This window comes from Nematolebias whitei, chromosome 14, assembly GCF_014905685.2.
Source record: "Nematolebias whitei isolate Nwh7 chromosome 14, NemWhi1, whole genome shotgun sequence".
In the NCBI taxonomy this organism is placed as follows: Eukaryota; Metazoa; Chordata; class Actinopteri; order Cyprinodontiformes; family Rivulidae; genus Nematolebias; species Nematolebias whitei.
In genome coordinates this window covers 20686334-20707944 of record NC_056511.1, presented here as the reverse complement: position 1 = coordinate 20707944, position 21611 = coordinate 20686334, and the positions used below count along the sequence as shown (strand labels likewise).

The window sequence follows — 21611 nt, the reverse complement described above, 5'->3', positions numbered from 1 at the left end:
TTAACATTTGGGACACAAAGTTATTGAGATTTAAAGGCCATGCGTTCTCTGAAGGAATGTCACCACCATCCATTTTAGAGTTTAAGATCATCATGTTGAAAGGACAGTTGGTAAAACCCTAAAAATAACCTCGAGTGCAATATCACTCAATATTGCAACATGCTACTACCACACTAATTCAATTCAATACAGTAGCAGCTCTGATTACAAATCTGATCTGTTCCAATGGATGATACTGAAAATCTGTATTTTGAACAAACTGTGAACATAATGTGTTTTGGTGGTTGAGACCCAACTATTTTCCTCTGTGAATCGCCACCTTATTGTGGTGGACCAGTTTGTGTGTCTGAAGGGTCCTAGGAGTTCTGCTGGGAGGGTCCATCATGGCAGATTGGTCCTTGGTGACTGACGAGACAAAGAGTGATTATTATGTATGCCTGTATACATGGAGCTCAGTGTCCCTCGCCTGCAAGTGGGTTACTAGGGCTTCGATCCATGGGGCAAGATATTATAGTATTGAGTGCTGTACATGCTCATACTTTTCAGTTGGCCAACATTTCTAAAAATCTCCTTTTTTTAATTGGTAATATTCTAATTTTCTGAGATACTGAATTTGGGGTTTTCATTAGTTGTCAGTTACAATCATCAACATTAAAAGAAACATTTGAAATATATCAGTCTGTGTGTAATGAATGAATATACAAGTTTGACTTTTTGAATGGAATTACTGAAATAAATCAACTTTTTCATGATATTCTAATTTTATGACCAGCACCTGTATATTGATGATGTGTATATTACACCTTGATCTGGTGTCGTTTTTTTCTCCTTCCTTGCTCTCAAACCCCAGTCCAGTGCTCTGAGACAACTTCTTTTATTTGGAGCTATAGAAACTGAAATGAATACAAAAAAAAAAAAAAAAGTCCATGCTCAAAAATCCAGGTATACAATCCAACAACTTTCAGTCAGGTCATCTGGACAGTTTCTTTTTACTTTTTTTTCACATTTCATCAAAAAAAAAAGAAACTGTCCAGATGACCTGACTGAAAAGTGTTGAATTGAATACATATGTATAAATAAAGGTAATATTTATATGCAATATATAGATGTTCAATTTACAATTTCACACACAAATAAGTGAACAAACACCTTGCAGTTGATGGAACAAAGATTCAAGGTGTGCAAATTGAATAAGTCAATCAAATCGTTAACTTGTGATAACAAGTGTGTTATGGATGTAAACTTATGTTAATGTGATTTACAGACCAGCTCTAGCAGTGACAAGAGCAGCATGTGGAAGCAGCGGGACGTACACAACCATGGAAAACAAGCAAAACCACAGCAGCTCATACAGACTGAAACAAAAGTATCAATACTATTACCCTGATTTCATTAGATACCAATCCCCACGGTAGTATTGATAATATTGATATTCAAACTGATCCTCCCACCACAATAAAAATGATACAAATGTAAAGTGACAATACAAAAACAGGAAGTCTATTCTCCATCACTGAACTGGACATGAGCTCGTCTCATAGTGAGCTGAACTGTGCAAAGAAAATTTGTTAGAAGTATCCTAATGCATGCACAATAACCCAGGTAGATAAATCTAACAAGGTCACGTCCTATGGACAAATTCTTCCAGAAGAATCCGTCCAGATGACCTTACTTAACCTTGTTAGATAAGTTAGTTTTCAATCTGTTGCAGAAAAAAAGGGTGATGCATTCCTGCATATATTGCTGTTTATTTTAAGTCCATACATTATCTGAGATGTGTAGTAGATTTCATAAAGTCAAGTATTTCTGCTCAAATACTGCAATAACAGTACTGAGAGTCACATTTGTCAACTTTGTACACATACAAAGTATGAATCACAGTATACAAAAAAAGAACAAAAGAAAACAAAACTGTAAAATGCACCTTTTTTTAGAACAACACTCCTGAGCCAGAACATGAATTACAAATATTTACAGTACTGTAGAAACACTTAAAATGTAAGTCCTTATTATAAACCACCAATTACTAATAAGTTCATACTAAAATCAAAGATTTGGGTAAATAAATCCAAAAGCTTTTTGTTCCCTATTGATTTTGTAATCGGACATAAAATAATCACAAATGACCATTTTAACATAATTTCCTATTTTCTACAATTCGATAATAAACGTATTCCTAAAAACAGGCAAGTCAAGCCTATCATTACAGCTAGTTACAGTCTATCCATTTCAATAACTAATATTTACAAACGATGAGTAACAATACTTCCTCTTCCCCCATATATTCAGAGTAGTGTGTCCTGAATTAAGCCACCCTGCTGTGAAGTGATGAAGCCGTGTTATCCTGGGCTCTTCATGGTTCAAGGCCAAAGACATATTACCTACTTCAAAGTAGGGCTGGGCAAACTGCAAGGGTCTGCATGTGAGTCCTAACATGTCAACAGTTTACTGCCAACCTAACTGAGGGTGCAGTCCTGGCTGGAGTGGGAAGGGGTTTCCAGGGCCTGCAGGGTAGTTGGTGAAACTGGTGGCTTGAGGAGGAAAGCTCTCCAAGGCAGATGTAGGATGAGCCTAAAGCAAGACAAAATGAATTCAACCTTTATTTATACAGGTTAGTCTCATTGAACCTCAAATAAGTGGAGACTTATAGCAGTTTCTTAAGCTGAAAGTCAAAAACTCAAATCTACCGTGTGTCTAATTAGTAATAATTATCAAATTTAAGAAGAAATGTTGGTTCATTTATGTTGTGTGTAGTACCGTTTTTTGACCACTGGATGGCAGTATAAGACAGAACCGAAGGATGGATAGTATGGGAGTGAGCAGCGTGTCTCTTTTTAAGAAAAATGGGTGAGAGGCCCCTTGACGTGACATGGGCTATCTCTTCTTCGTTTTTTCAGTTCTCTAAATGATGGACGCTCGGTGTGGTTTGAGCTCTTTAGCATAGCATTTTTCACACAAAGCTTTTAATTTGAAAAAATGTAAACAAGTTCTCAGCTTCTTTTTGCAGAGAAAAACAAATTTTTACACCAAGGCACGGGTTTCAACTGTGAATTTTGGAGCTTTGACAAGACGGGAGATTTTGTTTTCGAAGTCGGCCTGTTAGCTTAGCTCATAGCTTAGCTTCTCAGCTTAGCTGCTTTTAACGATCCAAAAACATGATTTTGGACGGTTAAAAGATTTTAAAGAGAAAAGAGAAAGGGAGGGGCCAGTGACGAGCGTCATCCAGTGTCTTCAGTAGAAAGAGAGACACGAAGAAACGATAAAGCTGATAAATGAAAATGAGGTTGATAATTTTCATTTATCATGTGATTAATTGATTTATTGTTTATTGCGACAGGCCTATGTATGTGTACAACTACCTGCAGCAGAGGAGACTGCATGGCTGGGTTGTGAAGGCCACTGAGGGCAGCAGGAGAAGCAGACGGTGAGAAGCCTGCCACAGCAGGGAAGGACAGCAAGCCTGGAAACCCACTTCCTCCAGGAGCCTGAAGTGCACTGGTCAACCTGCAATACACAACAACACTGATGACTTTAGAATAGGCTTCTTTTATTGATTTATTTTCTTTCATTTTGTTGTGTTTTTAATTATTTATTTGAACAAAAACAACATTTCGTATACATGAAAAATCACATTTTGTACAAAGAAGTGTGACGGACCCCTCTCACTGCTTCATTAAATTTAGGCTGGCCAACATCCTAACAGTTGAAAAAAAAAAAAAAAAGACAGCTGAATCCAGCAGACACTCCAGGAAGTGTCTGCTCTCATGGTAATGTCTCAGAAAAAATAAATAAATGTGCAATTCAACGTTAAGTTACTCAATTACCGTAGCTCTGTGTATTAAAGTGTATAAAATGAATAAATGTACCAGTGTTTGGATTCAATCAAATAAACTTCATTATGTAAACATTATGATTTAATGTTGGTATGTATTTGTATTAGAGTCAAGAGTTTCTTTATTTGTCATTCGCACCACATATTACATACATGAGTTTAAATATTTTTGTTTGTTTTTAAACAAGTATTTTTTCCTTTGCTGGCTTAACTCTTATCATTTTCCCATGATGCCTTAAATGGCAGCCCACTGCTACACATGTGCAATGGAAAAATGCAGAGAATTAATTTCCCAGCTGCAGATTAATAGAGTACAATAAATAAATAAAATATATGCCCTGTGTACTGAATGTTTAAGTGCTTGATGTTAAAGGTGAGACTTGGCTTTCATGGCAAAAACCAATGATCCTGTTTTTAGTATTTCACATCGCTTTATAATGCAGCTGTTTTTGTTTCGGTTTTTTATTTATTTTATTATTATATAATTTATTCCATTTACTCTTCATTTCATACACTTCTTTCTACTGTTGTCATGTGTTCTTTGTTTAAAACAGGTCTCTCTTGTAAATGAGTCCTTGAGGCTCAATGCAACCTGTACAAATAAAGATTGAATTAAATTAAATTCTAGCCTGACAGAATAACTTACTATAAAACTGACAGATTAGTCAACAGGGCTGGCAAAAATGACAACACAAGACGACACAAACCAAAGTTTAAGCCTATCATGTCTGAATAGAAGTGCAAGTGGACTTTGTCCCTTATAGTGGCAGCGTTGAACTTACCAAACATACGGGAAAAACTGAATCATGATTTACGATGCTCTTTAAAGCTTCAACAAGCAAAATGGAAATCTGTGTTTTTCTTTTTGTTATTACTTTTTCCCTGATTGTTGTTCTCTCTCATTACTAGACACAAATTTCCTGTCGTATAAAATACAAGAGCAATTCAGTTTGTTGCTATATTTATACAGCAAGCAACTGAATCATATATAAATACATTTAGTATTAAGAATGGAGAATTAAATTATTTGGTCCACAGTAAATATTGACATGTTCTGTATGCAGGGCAGTAAAAATTCTAGCTTCATTTACCCGGGCTGGAAGTTGGAGCTGAAAGCAGATGCAAAACCAGGTAACACTGGAGACGACGATGGGACCCCGACTGCAGCGCCTGCGGCCTGCAGCGGAGCCACGGCTGCAACTGAAGCTGGAGCTGCTCCTGACAGTCCCATGAACGAAGGCAGCACAGGGCTTCTGGTACCCCCCGACATGCCCAGTCCAGGAAAGGTGGTGGGGCTAGCCCCAGGTGGGAGGCCTTGGAATATAGATGGGGCCGAGGCGAGGCCAAGACCAAAAGGTGAGGCTGCGGCAGGAGCGGCACTGGGAGTCAAGCTCGGGTATTTGGAGGTTGGTGGGTGGTTGGGAATGTTGGTGGTGGGAGACATTGTGAGCCCAGATGAAGGCGTGGTGGCAGAAGGAAGAGAACAAGTCAGAGCTGGAAAAGGAGAGAGGCCTGGGTAATGAGATGGTGCTGGGCTGGAAGACATTGCTTGAAGACCAGTGATGGCAACAGGGCTGGGGAGAGAGACTTGAGGAGAACCTGAAGAGTGTGACAGACCTAAGGAACGTGCCAGCGTGGCCTGAGCAGAGCCTGGCTGCACCAGTGAGCCAACAGACGGTGGAACAGAACGAAACGCCAGCGGTACAGGGCTGTTGCTGCCACTGTTACTACCCCCAGAGTGCTTGTTCAGGGATCCAGCTGTGACAGCCTGAGTCTGAGCAGGGTGGTGGACAGGGGAGGGTTTCGGACTGGGTCCTGGAGTGGAAGATCTAGGAGTGAGAGATGATGAACCAGAGGGGGTGTAGCTTCGGATCACTGAACCAGAGGGGTTGCCTGTTTGTGTGTGTATGCCAGAGAAGTTGGGTCCTGACTGGTCTGAGGACTGGGAGTAAGTCCTCTGAGGAGTGGAGGAATTTGTCTGTGACTGAAAGTCTTGACTGCTGTGGGAAGCTGAAGGGGTGTCTGGTCGAGAAAGAGCATGGAATGGGGAAGACAAGAACCCCCCGCTGCCAGGGACAGGTGTTCCACAGGGAGTGCCCGACGGTGTGTGGGCTTTAATGACGGACGAAGGCGTAGGTGTGACATGCCCACTGGGGGTCTGAGGCCCACCTTTAATCACAGACGGAGATGGGGCTGGTGCAGGAGAGGGGGCGTTGTGGGAGGGCACCATGCCAGGGAAAACAGGCGTAATGGGGGTAGTGGGTGGTGGCGGGGCAGGTGAAGCCTGGGGTGGGACGGGAGTTGAAGGAGTGGACACGTGAGGAAACAAAAGGGGCCTGCTGTTGACTCCAGGGGTTGTGTTCTGTGGATTGCCAGGTTTGACATAACCTAAAATAAAGAGAGATAAAACTTGGTGAATAATTATAATAAATTTATGATCATTTTGTTTAATTTTTGTTCTAGAAACAATAAAAGCATTCAAGGAAAAGGGTTGATTTTCATGATTAGCTGTAAGGTCAGAGTTAGAAATGCCATTTCATTCCAGACATTAGTAGAATACAGTGGGGAGAACAAGTATTTGATAGACTGTTGATTTATCAGGTTTTCCCACTTGCAAAGCTTGTAGATGACTGTAATTTTTATCATAGGTACTCTTCAACTGTGAGTGATGGAATCCAAAACAAAAATCCAGAAAAATACAATGTATGATTTTTAAATAATTAATTTCCATTTTATTGTGTGAAATAAGTATTTGATCATCTATCAACCAGTAAGAATTTTGGCTCTCACAGACATGTTAGTTCTTCTTTAAGAAGCCCTCCTGTTCTCCACTCATTACCTGTATTAACTGCACCTGTTTGGACTCGTGACCTGTATAAAAGACACCTGTCCACACACTCAATCAATCAGACTCCAGCATCTCCACAATGCCCAAGACCAGAGAGCTGTGTAAGGACATCAGGGATAAAATTGTAGACCTGCACAAGGCTGGGATGGGCTACAGGACAATAGGCAAGCAGCTTGGTGAGAAGGCAACAACAGTTGGTGCAATTATTAGAAAATGGAAGAAATACAAAATAACGGAAAATCTCCCTCGGTCTGGGGCGCCATGCAAGATCTCACCTCGTGGAGCATCATTGATCTTGAGGAAGGTGAGGAATGAGCCCAGAACTACACGGCAGGACCTGGTCAATGACCTGAATAGAGCTGGGACCACAGTCTCAAAGAAAACAATCAGTAACACTATACGCCGTCAAGGATTAAAATCCTGCAGTGCACGCAAGGTGCCCTTCCTCAAGCCAACGCATGTCGAAGCCCGTCTGAAGTTTGCAAATGACCATCTGAATGATCCAGAGGAGGAATGGGAGAAGGTCATGTGGTCTGATGAGACAAAAATAGAACTTTTTGGTTTAAACTCCACTCGTCATGTTTGGAGGAAGAAGAATGATGAGTACAACCCCAAGAACACCATCCCAACCGTGAAGCATGGCGGTGGAAACATCATTCTTTGGGGATGCTTTTCTGCAAAGGGGACAGGACGACTGCACCATATTGTGGGAAGGATGGATGGGGCCATGTATCGTGAGATTTTGGCCAACAACCTCTTTCCCTCAGTAAGAGCACTGAAGATGGGTCGTGGCTGGGTCTTCCAGCATGATAACGACCCAAACACACAGCCAGGGCAACTAAAGAGTGGCTCCGTAGGAAACATCTTAAGGTCCTGGAGTGGCCTAGCCAGTCTCCAGACCTGAATCCCATAGAAAATCTTTGGAGGAAGATTAAAGTCCATGTGGCCCAGTGACAGCCCCGAAACCTGAAGGCTCTGGAGGAGATCTGTATGGAGGAGTGGGCCAAAATCCCTGCTGCAGTGTGTGCAAACCTGGTCAAGAACTACAGGAAACGTCTGATCTCTGTAATTGCAAACAAAGGTTTCTGTACCAAATATTAAGTTTCATTTTTCTGGTGTATCAAATTCTTATTTCACACAATAAAATGGAAATTAATTATTTAAAAACCATACATTGTATTTTTCTGGATTTTTGTTTTAGATTCCATCACTCACAGTTGAAGAGTACCTATGATAAAAATTACAGTCATCTACAAGCTTTGCAAGTGGGAAAACCTGAAAAATCAACAGTCTATCAAATACTTGTTCTCCCCACTGTCAGTTAAAGCCCAAAACAAATCCTTTAGCAGAGAGCATTAACAGAAGATGAAAAGGGGCAAGGGGTAAAAGCCAGAAAACATTCCTACAAGCAGCCTAATGCAAAGTCATTCAAATCCATTTCCGGTTCATTCTTATCTTTGAGGAAATGTTTATATCAAGAATTTAGTCATTTTGGCTCAAATCAACTTGGCATCTTATTTTATACACAGTTTAATCAAACTAAAGTAATCTTGTGATTGAAAATGTCCCCAAAGGCCCAACATGATCTCAGATTCATAAAAGCTGTGAATATTTGTAAGATAAAACCCAGTTTAATTTTACTTTTTTAAACTAAATACACAACTATTTTTGAAAACTATTTTGCAAGTCATCAACAAAAAACATATTTGGACACAGCAAAAAAGACCGATGCAAGCAGCGCATGTTAAATGCCAGCAAACAGAATAATTCAAGAAAGCAAAAGATTTTTGGCGTTTGTCTAAATAAAAAGCACATTTACGACAAAATCTACTGAATGACCAGATAACTAAAAGCTGCAAAATATTCTGAAAAAAGTATTATTTCAATAATGAATCAACATTTTTTGTTTTAGTTGTGAAGTAACCCCATTATGTTGCCATTTTAAAAGCAGTAATTTGTTATATGTCACTGCGATTACTAATCATTTTTTCAACAAAATTCAGTTAATTCAACCACAAATTGGATTTATTGAATCAATCTTGACAAAAACACAATTAGTGAATTGCAATATTGACTAATATTTAATGCTGCTCCATTATTATTTAGACTGTCAAGTGTATTCTCCTGGTCAGTCAGTATGCTTGAACAGATGTGTTCACCTGGTAAAACTGCAGAAGCACAAATAACCAGCATGCCAGCAAGTATAGCAGCAAGCTTAAAGAAGGGTCTAGCTGCTGTCTTCTTTAAATCATACCTGCTACTCTGTGAGAAGTGTTGTAGGGGGGAGGGGGCATATTGGCTGTTATTACCCCTCCCATAGAAACAAGGCCTGCGTTGTTGTATGCACCTGAGTGGCAGTTGCAAATAATATTGTTGTCTTTGATACATTCATACACAAAAATAAATAAATAATCAACACAAACCAGCTAGGAACTAAGTGAACAAATTCAAGTTCATAAAAATAAAATCTGCCTTCATGGTATTAAATATCACTCAAATCCATATTATTATTATGCTTTGTGTGTTTTAATTTCTGACAGGCTACATATGATGTGTATACCAGTAAAATAGGGACTTATATAGCAAGCTAATTTATCATATAATAGGATTGTCCAAGAATCTTTTGTCAACATGAGTCAATTTATTCCATCAACATTTCAAATAACATTATTTCAAAATTAAATGGCATAATTTCTGTCACTGGGCTTCAAGTTCCAAATATAAATATATATATTTTTATAAGTAGAAACTTTAGATATCTTTGAATTCATTTTTGACTAGTAAGAATGCCAATTTGACTGAAAGGAACGTTATTAGTGATCTATGAAATGTAATTAGAGCTACACGTTTGATTAGATTATATATCAGCTTGCCACATATATTTTGCTAAACGGTTGCTTACTTGGTGCAATAGTGGCATGAGGTCGGCATGGTGGTATAGGGTAAGGAACAGGTCGATAAGGATTGTAGGTTGAAGGAAACTGAGGGAGAAGGAAAAAGACAAAACACTAAACTGATAAACACTAATGACATAATGAATGCTTTTTATTAAACAGAAAAGTCATTTTTTAACTACATTGCTTTGAAAGAGCATTTTTCAACATTATGTACAAGAAAAAATACTATTAAATCTCTTTCTATAAAATAAATGTAATAATTTATTTGTCAGTGTTTGTATCCCATTACAAGACAACATTACAGGTCTTTAATCACTTTAAGTAAGGTAATTAAAGTATCAAGTCTATCATGAGGTTTCTCTTGGAATATAACAACTAATAAATAATCTCTGGTTGTGATTCCTTATCTTCTGCTTACATGTTTGGAGGGTCCAATAATACGTGTAGCGATTCCCTTCCCCTCCATACCGCTCAAAGAATCTTCTTTTTTCTCGGCTTCTTTTTTAACAGGAGGGATTCCCTGCGATCACAAAAAAATTAAATTAAATTAAAATTCTGATATTTAAAAATATTTTGGCTTACTTTGAACCAACAAACATCCAAACTGAACTCTTTTATTGACTAGCTACTCAAATACCATATCACACAACAAAGAAGCACAATTTCTTCTCATATTCAACGAACTCCTGGATTACTTTGTGTAAAACAACTGAGGCAAGTTGTAATGTGTCAGCAGAAGGTGGAAATACAGGTCACAGAAGTTTTCTTTAAAAAAAATAAGAACAAATAAATGAAGTTTAGCACTAAATATTTCATGAACTTACAGGAAACGTGCCAGTGACCAAGCTGGGTCTGCCTTTAGGGTATGGATTTCCTGGTATCATTCCACAGGAGGAGATCATGGCTACAGGAGCCTTACAGCCAACCTTACACACCTAACATGAAACAGGTATTAGTAAAGTAAACGTTGTACTTGTACAAATTTGATGTGAGAAACAAACAAAAAAATGTAATCAATATAAAATTAAAACTTCAAGCAGTGACAAAGGGTCTTAGCGTGCCAGGGCGGTCTGGACTGCGACCACGCAAAGTCAGTGGCCGAGGCAACCGTCAGTCCATCGTTCTATTTTTTTAACAAGTGAAAGGGGTAATCAAGATGGCTATTCACCTTATTCTGCAAGAGCGTATGTGGGCTGCCATGACAGACAGGTACCGCCCCCTCCCGGTTTTATACTTCCGGTGAGCTAAAGCGAGAGGCACTTTTGCTAATGACAGGCACTTTTGCTAATGACAAATTCTAGTAATTTGTGCTGTAGCAGGAGGCTTAAACAATTCTAATATGAGTTCGGGTTCAACTTGTGCTGTTGTTGGCTGTCACAACAGCTCCAGAAAACTGAAAGACGAGCTAGAAACGTATTGTTTTGCACATCAACAACTTCGAAAGGCCTGTGTGTGCCCAGCGCGTTACGAACTGCACTCCATGCCGAGGAAGGAGGATCGAAAACGAGCGTGGCTGGCAGCTTTAAAACTCAAATACCCCCCGAAGAGAGTTTATGTTTGCTCCTTTCATTTTATTGATAAAAAGCCCACAGAGCTTCACCCCGACCCGGAGCTCTATCTGGGCTATGACCGGGCCCCACCAAAGAAAAGAAGGCAGCTCATCCGGACCACTGTGAGCCAGACAGCTTCCAGCAACATCGACAAAACGGCCGAATCTGTTCCCGGTGAGTGAAATTGAAAATGTGATTTGTCCCCGCTTCACATTTTAATCATGCTTAGCTCTTATCTTTTACTGAATTATATTATTATTAATGTTATAATTGTAATGTTATAATTACTATACTGTGGATGGTGTTAGCATCAGCGCTAGCTGGTTGCAGTGTTATTGTGGATGATAGTGTATTATTAATTTAATTCCAAAATACTTTATCACTAAGAGAAAGTACTTGATTGGCAGCCAAATCCAAATCTTAAAGACAAAGTGGTTAGTAATTAACATCAGTAGCATGCTAGCAGAGATGTATATGATTTCATGTAACTGTCCGAGAATAGCTTTTTATTTAGCAACCTGGTAAAATTCAGCCCCCAGATCAAAAACACGAGACTGCATGATTTTCCCAATCCGGCGATACAGGAACAGCCGACCGTTTCTACCACTCCACTTTCTCTGAGCATGACCCATGCTAAGTGTTTAGCTTGACCAACGCTCTGGCTCGGCTCAACAGCTGCTTTCAGAAAGATAAAGTCGCCTTGTTTCTTGAGCAAAACTGTATCTATTTTGTTGCTGTGGAGGTAATTATACGCCTCTGTGCTTTTATAATTCCGCAATTCCTCGCCATCGACGCCTTCAGAAAAAACAAGGTAATTAATAATATCGATGTAGGTAATTCCGGGCCATGATTTCATATCATCTACCCAGTCCGTGAGAAATGATGGGTGAGACACAGTTAAAGACTTATCTTCGCAGCTTTTTAAAACATCCTTGCAATGTATCCACCTCTGATGTGCTGCCATTTACTTCAGGTAAAGGAAACTTTTGTGTCAAAAACATTAAATTGCTAGCAAGTGTGTTAACCCACAAACGTAAACAACAGCGCGGGATCGCGGGCGGAAGTAAACAACCGGCTTCCGCTATGAATTATGGGTAGTGGCGCCAAATCCGGAATAAGGTGGATAGTGAGCCAATTTGCCATGCTCACATCTGGATGTTTGCACCTCCCCATATTTACACTAGTTCTAATATGTGTCTTACTTAACAGAAAAATGGGCAGATCCCCAAAAAATCCCACGCTCACGCTGTTATTTTTGAAACGCTGCGGATCATTTTTGTGCATCATATTGTCTAGAAACTCTGGTTCATATTTGAAGAAGAAATAGTGCTTAGCATGATGTGAAAATAGCCTAAATTGTCATTGCAATCAAAATGGGCGACTTCCTGTATGCTTTACAATATGGTGTCAAGTGACTTTTGTAGGACCTGAACCAGTGCACCTATGTACTAAATTTCATTTGTGAACATTGAAGTAGTCAGAAGAGCTGCAGTCAAGATGGCTCTGGTGAACCAATTAGTCATGCCCACATCTAGATTTGTGCGCCTCTCCATATTTATGCTAGTTCTATGTAATTGCCAGGTTTCAAAATGTTCAGTCCACTAGAACCTAGTGAAAAAAAGCCTCCTGTTAGGAGAAAAATAATATTAATCATTCCAAAAACAAAAGGGCCTTCTGCTACTGCTTCACAGCGCTCGAGCCCTAATTAAAACTGCAAGAAGTGATTATGGGCACTCGTGCACCTGGGCGGTCTGGACTGTGTGCACATCAAAGTATGTGCAGTCAGAGTAACAGATATTGCTCAAGATGAGATAAATGTGCATTGTGTAAAATTTGGAGAATAAAAAAAACATGTGCTGTGAAAAAATGAAAGAAAAAGGTCAAATTTGGCACTTGTCAGTTCTGATGGAAAATGGCCGACTTCCCGAGGGATGGAGCCCATAGGAAAATTTTGTGTGTCTACAGTTGATACACATCAGTGTTTCCCCTACATTTAAGGATGTTGCCCAGTTAACAGAAGTGAGTGCCCCGCCTACCAAATCCCCCACCCAGCAGCGCCACTTCTGGATGGGGAGTGCAGATTGTAGCAGCTCAGCTCAGACTCCAAACAGTGAGCAATGCAAATGCAGCACTGCCCCCCGGCCCCCACACTCGACCAGTTGAGAACTAACGGCACTATGGCAAGCCCTTTTAACATAAAATAGGATTCACCACGCTTACATTCCAGATATCTGAAACTGAGTTTTGACTAGACATATTGGTTATTTAAGATATCTTGAATTACATTTTGACTAGTCAAAATACCTATTTAAGATATCTCTAATTACATTCTGACTAGTCATAATGACGTCAGAATTACCATTGAGTTGTATGGAGGCTTCAATTCAAGATATCTTGAACTGAATTTTGACTAGTCAAAAATACAGTTCTAGATATCTCTAAGTTAATTTTGACTAGTCATTATTTGCTTTCAAGATATCTCACTTTTAGTTCTGACTAGTCATAATTACAATTAAAGATATCTTAAATTACGTCATTATTCAAGATATCTTAAATGTATTTGTAGATATCAAAAATGAAGTTTTGACTAGTGCAAATTAAATTGTAGATATCTTGAAAGCAAATAACGACTAGGCAAAACTAACTTAAAGATATCTAGAACTGTACTTATGACTAGTCAAAATTCCTTTTAAGATATCTCAAAATGAATTCAAGATATCTTGAATATTTTATCATGTAGACGGCTTTTCTATTCAAGATATCTTGAATTCACATTTTGACTAGTCAGAATGACATTCAAGATATCTTGAATTGTTATTCTGACTAGTCAAAACGTCACAGATTTACGTAGCATTTTGGCGGAAAAATCATAAAGCATTGTAGCATTTTTATTTTATAATCTGCAAAATCAGGTCAGTCCAACACAACGCTCGTATTTTTAACATGATTTTTAACGCGGCAGCTCGGATTATTTATTGTATCTGCAACAAGAAGATTTTTTTTGCGACGTCTTTTTCACGACAACCGGAAACCGACACTTCCTGCTTTGCGAGTCTTTGCACTAAGGAGAAATGTCTCTCTTTTCAACATCTTTGCTTAATTTGCCAACTTTTCTTTCGCTGCTGAGGAGGAAATCGCAGCGGCGAATTCTCGAACTAATAAACGTGAAAGGATAAAAGTTCTTCCATGAAGAAAATCTCCACAGCTGTCAAGGTAAGAAAAGACGTAGCTTAGCAAGCTAACCGTTAGCTACAACATATGAAGCGCATAAACATCGTAATAAAGAAGTCTAATTTAGTGTGCTACATTATTTGGAGTGTTTGAGACAGACATGATATAACATTTTTTATTATATTTTTATGAGGTTCCATTAGTGCCAAACATATGTTTATGTGTGTATGTAGCGTGCTGTGTATATGTAAGTTGATGTGTTAAGTGAATCAATCTATTATACAATCTATTACTTGTTTAAAGCTAAATATGTTATAACAAGTATTAATTATATATATGTGTGTGTGTGCTAAAAACAGATCTATTTTAGATCTCATTGTGTGTTGAAAAAAGAAATGTTGGCTTATTTCTGTAGAAGTGCAGCTGGTAAAGGTTTTTGTAACCATGTAGTTGCACTTTTTTTTTACCAGACTGCCCACTACTCCCAACTCCAGCTGCCAACTGGTCCTCCTGTACTGGCCTGCACAAGAGATTTACAAAGATGGCACAGACAAAGAACACAGGTAAAACAATAAAATAAGAGTGGAACACATTCTTTTCTGTTACATTATTTAGTATATGATGGTTATGATTCTCATCACAATAACTGTAATAACTTTCCCACCTGTATATTATTAGTGCCATGTGAAATTTGTCATAATCTCAATATTACTTGTGTCAAATATATTTTTCTCTCCTAACTTGTTTAGAATTGTTTGTTTTTGTAGGTAATGAATAAATGCAGGTTCAACCTCTATGGATTAGTAATATTTGCAAGTTAAGTAAAAATCTTAACTCTCAAGTCTGTCCCACTGTGTCCTACAAAATTGCTCACTTGTCTCTTTACATTTATTTATTTTTTAGTTTGACATATTTTTATGTTTATTTCTTGTAAGGGAATCCATCCTGAACCTGCCAGCGAGGTGGTGGTGGTGGTGCGAAAGCTCAAAACTGTGGTGAAAAGATGTTTGCACTCCACGCTTTACAGAGCTTACACAGGTATAACCTTTGGGTTAATGTTTTTATGTCCATGTTTCCTTTGTCAAAACTTATTGTGATTCTGTCACTTGTGTGTTTTGTAGGACCACTTCCAGATCCTGACATCCTGGCATCGGGAGAAAAACCACCTGCTGGAGTCCCAACCACTTATCACACTTATCCTAGAGATGGTCTCTCAGCTTTGGAGCTGGTACCATCCAGACTTGGTCCTGTGCCACAGGGCTCACTGAGGTCTCACCAGTGCCCACCTGAGAAGTCCTGCGCAGCATCATTCTGCACCACATGGCTCCAGACCTCCTGCTCTTCCTTCAATGCTGCATAGTCTTCCCAACATGTGTTTTGTGGCCACACTCGGTCAACTTATGCACCTTCAGTCTCTGCAAGTGTCACATGAAGTACAGGCCAGAACCAGGGAGCAGTCCAGATGTCCTGCGTGGGTACAGCTTCGACAACCAAGGCTTACTGCTAGCTGTTTCCACTTTCCGTGTTGCTTACAGAGGAAGTGCGGAGGAGGAGTCTGCTGACAGCACTGACAGCTCAGATGATCAGGGGGTACACTAAACAATAACTGTTGAACGGGTATGGTGTGATGAATGGATTGATGATCGATTGATTGATCAGATGAAGTCTAAACTGGACATGTTTTACTTCAACACCTTCATCCATGTGTTTATATCAATGCAGCAAGAAACATAAAATTTATAAATCACCCTTTTGTTCCTTCATATTTTTAATCAGTCTCAAGCTGTGAATCACTGTAAATACTATATCTTGATGCTGCTCAATGATCCAGGTAGGAAAATCTAAAAAAGTTAAGTCTGGTCCTCTGGACATTCAAAAAGCAAAACAAACACACACAAAAAGTAAAAATGTTTCGTCTCTCATCCAAGAGACTTCCTCAGTCTGAGGTGCTGTTTTCAGCTCAGTCTCTTAAATAGCACCTTCTCAGAGTGGATCAACCAGTTTGCTGCTGACAACCATGTGTAAATGTGTGAACCATTTATTACTTCATTTTATGCTTATGTTTAATAAATGTTTTAATGTTAAATGGTTATTGTTGCACCGGGGTCTGAGAGAAATGTAATTTCAGTCCTGTGTATGTCCTGTACATGTTGCAGTTTTTGACAATAAAAGTGACTTTTGACTTTGAGCAGCACCTCAGACTGAAGAAGCCTTTCGGATGAAAGACGAAACATTTCTACCTTCTTCTTTTTTTGTTTGTTTTGTTTTTTTGAATGTCCAGAGGACCAGACTTAACTTTTTAGATGTAAATACTGTAAATAGTTATTCATGAAAAATACATAAATGTGCCAATTTATTTAATTTGAAATTACATAATTTGATAAAATATCTATAATCCACTATCAATTTATAGTGTACAGTTATAAAATGTTAACTTAAATAGTTACATGTTTTTTGTTTTTACTAGATATTGTAAATTGCACTTGTTTTCCTTGTAATTCAACTGAATCAATCCACAAATAAAAAAACAGTATAGTATGCTGCTCAAGTGTGTTTTAATTGAAGAATGTTTAAAATAATTCAAAACAAACTATCTACCGGTAACTACGTAACACTAGAACAATTTACATACATGTGACAAGCTTGGGTATGGATGTTATTTTGATTTTATAAACTTACTGCAACACCACCTTAGGACTTTCACCCAAGGACATCATTTATACACAGAAAAGACACTTGGGTTTGTTTACAAGTAAACACTGTGGAACAGAACTACACGAGTCTCAACTGTCACCTTCAACCTGGAATATAAATATGAAATTAACAAAAATAAATATGAATAATACTTAAGAATTGCAAAACAAACAAACATGGGCCTCACATTCACATACAAAACTCCAAAAGCCAGTCAGTCTTCTCACAGGTAAGACACTGCCTAATTATGGTGACTCATGCAGGCTGTGAGAGTGCAGTAAAGCATGGTAGGACAGATACGGTTGTTTTCTTGCCCCACAAGAACAACCAGGAACTGAACAAAAACAACAGCGCAGAGACTGAGCCATTTTCCTCACTGTCTAACACTAACACTAGAGCCACAGGAAGTTGTGGCATTTTCTAACAATGTTGTCCAGAACAGCTAGCGCCATTGCAGCCAGCCAAAATTCTGCATGCAGCTGTTTGAACAGCTAAGTAGCAGCCGCGGGTCCTACGCGTCATTTCTTAATTCAAGATATCTAAAAGTGTCATTCTGACTAGTCATAATTACATTCGAGATATCTTGAATTGTAATTACGGATGTTTGACCCGTCAAATGACGAATCAGGTGACGTCATTTAAGATATCTTGAATTACATTTTGACTAGTCAAAATGCAATTCAAGATATCTTGAATTGTTATTCTGACTAGTCAGAATGTAATTCAAGATATCTTAAATTAGCATTCTGACTAGTCAAAATGTAATTGTGCCTAGTCAAAACTCAATTTAAGATATCTAGAATGTAACTACAGATAGTCAGACCACTCGATTTTATGTTAAAAGGGCTTGCCATAACGGCACTAATGTAGCTCTAAGCTAAACAACTCCTGAGCACACTACAGACGTAGAAGTCTGCAGAGTATTTCACACCTCTGCAGAGGTTTCCCTGACGATCTCCACTCTGAGACCTGGAATCAGAAACCTTTGGTTCCAGAGAAAACAAGCACTTTTTGTTTTGTACATGGCCAAACTGCTGCAGAAAAACTATGGGCACACTCACGGCGTCATGTAAACAGGGTCTAAGAGTGTACATTTATGTTCTGACTGACATTTTAAGGGATCTACAGTTCATCGTACTATCTAGTTTAAATTTTGGAAATAAGAAAACAGTTCCTAGGGAATAAACACCACAGCCAAAGTGCTTTTTAAAAAGGTTTGCTTACCTGCTCCAATATCCTTCGAGCACGCTTTTTCTCAGACAAGTGAATGCGAAACAGATCCTCCACAGGCCGATAATTCTGTGCATCTGAAATATTTCTGTATTTAAAAAAAGGATTATTAACAGACCTACACTGATTTCAGTTAAACAGAAGCTCTCATTAATGGCACGTTTTAAAATGTACTTACAAAGCTATTAGTTCCAGAACCACAAGTCTGTCCTTTGAGAAGGTGAAGCAGCTCAGGATATTTGCAACTTTGGTTGTGGGGATTGCAACCATTTTCTACAGGCATCAGAAAGAGAAACACATTTAATAATGTACAACATGTATGCACATATGTAGAACATATGAACAAGTTCTTCCAATTTCCAGCTAAACAGCTTTAAACAGTTAAGACATGAATGCTAAAAAAATATTAGGTTAGGATGTGCAAAGATGCATGATTTGCTAAAAAAAACTGGTGAGTTGTGACAAGTTAAGCAGCACTACTCAATTTATCTTTGGCTGATCTATATGCATTCACTAATATAAGGGAAACATTTTCCACATTTCTAAACACCTTGATCCATGGAGCTTAATCAAATGTTACTTACATGCTGCAGAGCTTTCACTGCTTTGATCTGAGGTTCTGCCCATGAAAAGTACTTCAAGATTTCAGCCACCTGCAGACATCCAAAACATTGATAAAGCTTATAATAAAAAAATGCAGCTGCAATGTTCTGGTATAGAATTTGTGTAAAAAATGTGATAATTTAGTTGGAATTTCTGTAAGATTCATTTTTCTATATTTACTGTTTTTAAATATTTCACATAAAACACTTGCAATAAAACAAACTAGAACATTTCCTGAAAAAACGTTGAAAGGGCTTTCCATTTGGAGACCATCCACCCATCAATCCACCCATTATCTTTACCCGCTTCTTCCTTTCTGGGTCGTTGGGGTGACTGGTGCCTACATCAGCAATCACTGTGCGAGAGGCGGGGGACACCCTGGACAGGTCTCCAGTCCATCATAGAGACACATGGAGACAACCATTCACTCTCACTCACACCTAGGGACAATTTAGAGTTACCAATTTGCCTAACATGCATGTTTTTGGTCTGTGAGAGGAAACCCACGCAAAAAAAGGAAAATGCATGTCTATACTTAGCCAGAAAAAATACAAGCTATAAACAAGAACTAGCAAACACTTAACAAAATTAGGGATGGGGCCGATCCGATCCAGTATCCATATCGGCCTCCGATACCAGCATAATTTACGTATCTGATTTTTCCAATCCAACCTGCAGAGATTTCCAATCCATGATGCAAGTTGGCTTCAAACTATGGAATGGATTTCCTGAACGGATGCGTCTCATGAGCCCAGAGTAATAAGACCCACCTCACATTCAGGAAATCCAGTTCATAGTTTGCAGCCAGCTACAACGTGAGGACTGAGTTAGCAGCACTGTGGCTAACAGCTAACCAACTTTTCATCTAAACATGTCCGCTGTGTGGAAGTATTTTACACCAGAAACTCCACAAATCAAGACAGCAATGTGTAATGTCTGCAGAGCCATAGCGCCACATTAAACCGCTGTAAAGTTAGTTTTATGTGGGACATTCAAGCTCCATGGCTTCAGCGGTCTGCTCCTCTCGCTGAACCCATAGCAGGCAGCCCGACCCCGGCCAGCCGTGTCCAATGTGCCCCGTTCAGTGTGCCGGTCTCCGAGGAGGGACAGACTGAACGCGGCTGACCGAAATCAGACTGCTTGCTTCGGATTGAACAAGAAGAAGACATCACTGAAGCCACGGAGCTCGAATGTTTACAGAGAAGTTGCTAAACTTCATTATAATGACCAACCACTATCAGTTGTAGAAAACAAAGGATTTCACAGCTTGATACTTGCAGCCAAGATATAATTTACCCTCCAGGAGATATTTATCAGTACAACAGTAGACAATCATAAAAAAAAAACCATGATTTGAAAATTACAAGAAAATTATATATTAAAAAAACAGCTACATTATAAAGCAATGTAAAATACTAAAAACATGTCTGTGTTGGTTTATGCCATGAACTTAGCAGATGTTTAAAGCCATTTAATTTTTTATTTTATTTAATTCATTTATCCGTTCATTTAAAAGAAACAAAAGAAACAAAACAAATTAATCAAGAACAAAACACTGAATGAAAAGAGTGCAGAAAGAAGAAAATTCTTATATCTCCCCCTTATTTAAAAAAATATATAAAATAACTTTAAACAAACAATCACTTCAATTAATCACTTTAATATCCACTTTAAAGCTAGGAATAAAAAAAAAAACATTTTGTGTTAGCAGAATTTAATTCTAACTTTGAAACTTATCCAACATTAATAAAACTTGCCTCAAGTTGCCTTTTTGGACATGCATGCATAGATTTGTATAAATTGTGCTTGAGAGGAGATTATTACAGCCTCATATAAAATCTATGATGATCATGATGATATCGGAACTGGATCGGTATCGGCCGATTTCCAGATTTAAGTATCGAGATCGGAAGTAAAAAAATATGGATCCGTGCATCCTAAACAAAATGCAGGAAAATGGATTAATATTTAGCCAGCACTAGATACTAGCAAAACGCAGGAAAATGTTTGTTTTTACCCAGAAGCAGGAGAACTCTACCTAAAATTTATGAAGTTTTACTGCATATAAACATCAAAACCCTAAATTCAAGAGGTTCTGGGACAGTACCTGTTCACTGGAGAAATATCCATGGACCTGCTCTATGGCTCTGACCCTCTGATCAGTCAGGACACACTGTTAGAACAGGATACAATCAGTACAAGAAGCAATTTACAAAATATATTTTAAAAGACATTTTAATACCTTTCTGATCTCATCCAGGACGATGTCAAAGGACTTCTTATCCATGTTATCAACTTAAATGCCAATGTTTTTTTTTTTTTACAAGAACTGATACACCATGCAAATAAATTTAAAATGATGAAGTGAGGTCAAGTAAAATACAATTAAATTACGTTTAATCAATTTACTTTTTTTTTAACCCACAGTTTGGAAACACGCTGATTTAAGCAAATCCGAGATTTAACTCGGTATGTGGCTGCAACAAATCATTTGAATACAGCGTGGTCTATATATTAGTTTAAATTTAGTTTTCAGACGGAGAACAAGCATTGAATCCCAAACATCCGGAACGGTCTGCGGTGTAAAAACCTGTCCGTACCAGATTCGGCTGAGGCTAACAACAAGCTATCGTGCTACGGTTATTCAAATCTAATCACCGCGCGACAAAAACACACAAAAAATTGCAGAGTAAACGTGAATGACTTTTTCACAGCTGTAAATTCATGTCTGCCTTAATAACAATAAATGAGACTAGGGCATTTAAAAAAAATCATTATATTTTAAA

The 21611-nt window shown here is 38.4% G+C and overlaps 1 protein-coding gene across 2 annotated transcripts; it reads right to left on the bottom strand.

Annotated features, from left to right (window-relative positions):
* Positions 1-1949: 1949 nt before the first annotated feature.
* On the bottom strand, positions 1950-21188 carry proser1 (proline and serine rich 1). 2 transcript variants are annotated; one of them, XM_037687986.1, is made up of 11 exons: positions 21068-21188; positions 20933-20998; positions 18807-18875; positions 18401-18495; positions 18217-18310; positions 10402-10512; positions 9996-10097; positions 9583-9661; positions 4924-6220; positions 3357-3504; positions 1950-2571 (listed from the first exon to the last, which is right to left on the bottom strand). In XM_037687986.1, the coding sequence occupies exons 1-11, from the start codon at positions 21110-21112 to the stop codon at positions 2446-2448; spliced, it is 2232 nt and encodes a 743-aa protein (XP_037543914.1). In that variant the 5' UTR covers positions 21113-21188; the 3' UTR covers positions 1950-2445. The 2 variants fall into 2 exon arrangements, with proteins under 2 accessions (XP_037543914.1, XP_037543915.1); XM_037687987.1 differs by having other exon boundaries at positions 3360-3504.
* Between the last annotated feature and the right edge of the window lie 423 nt (positions 21189-21611).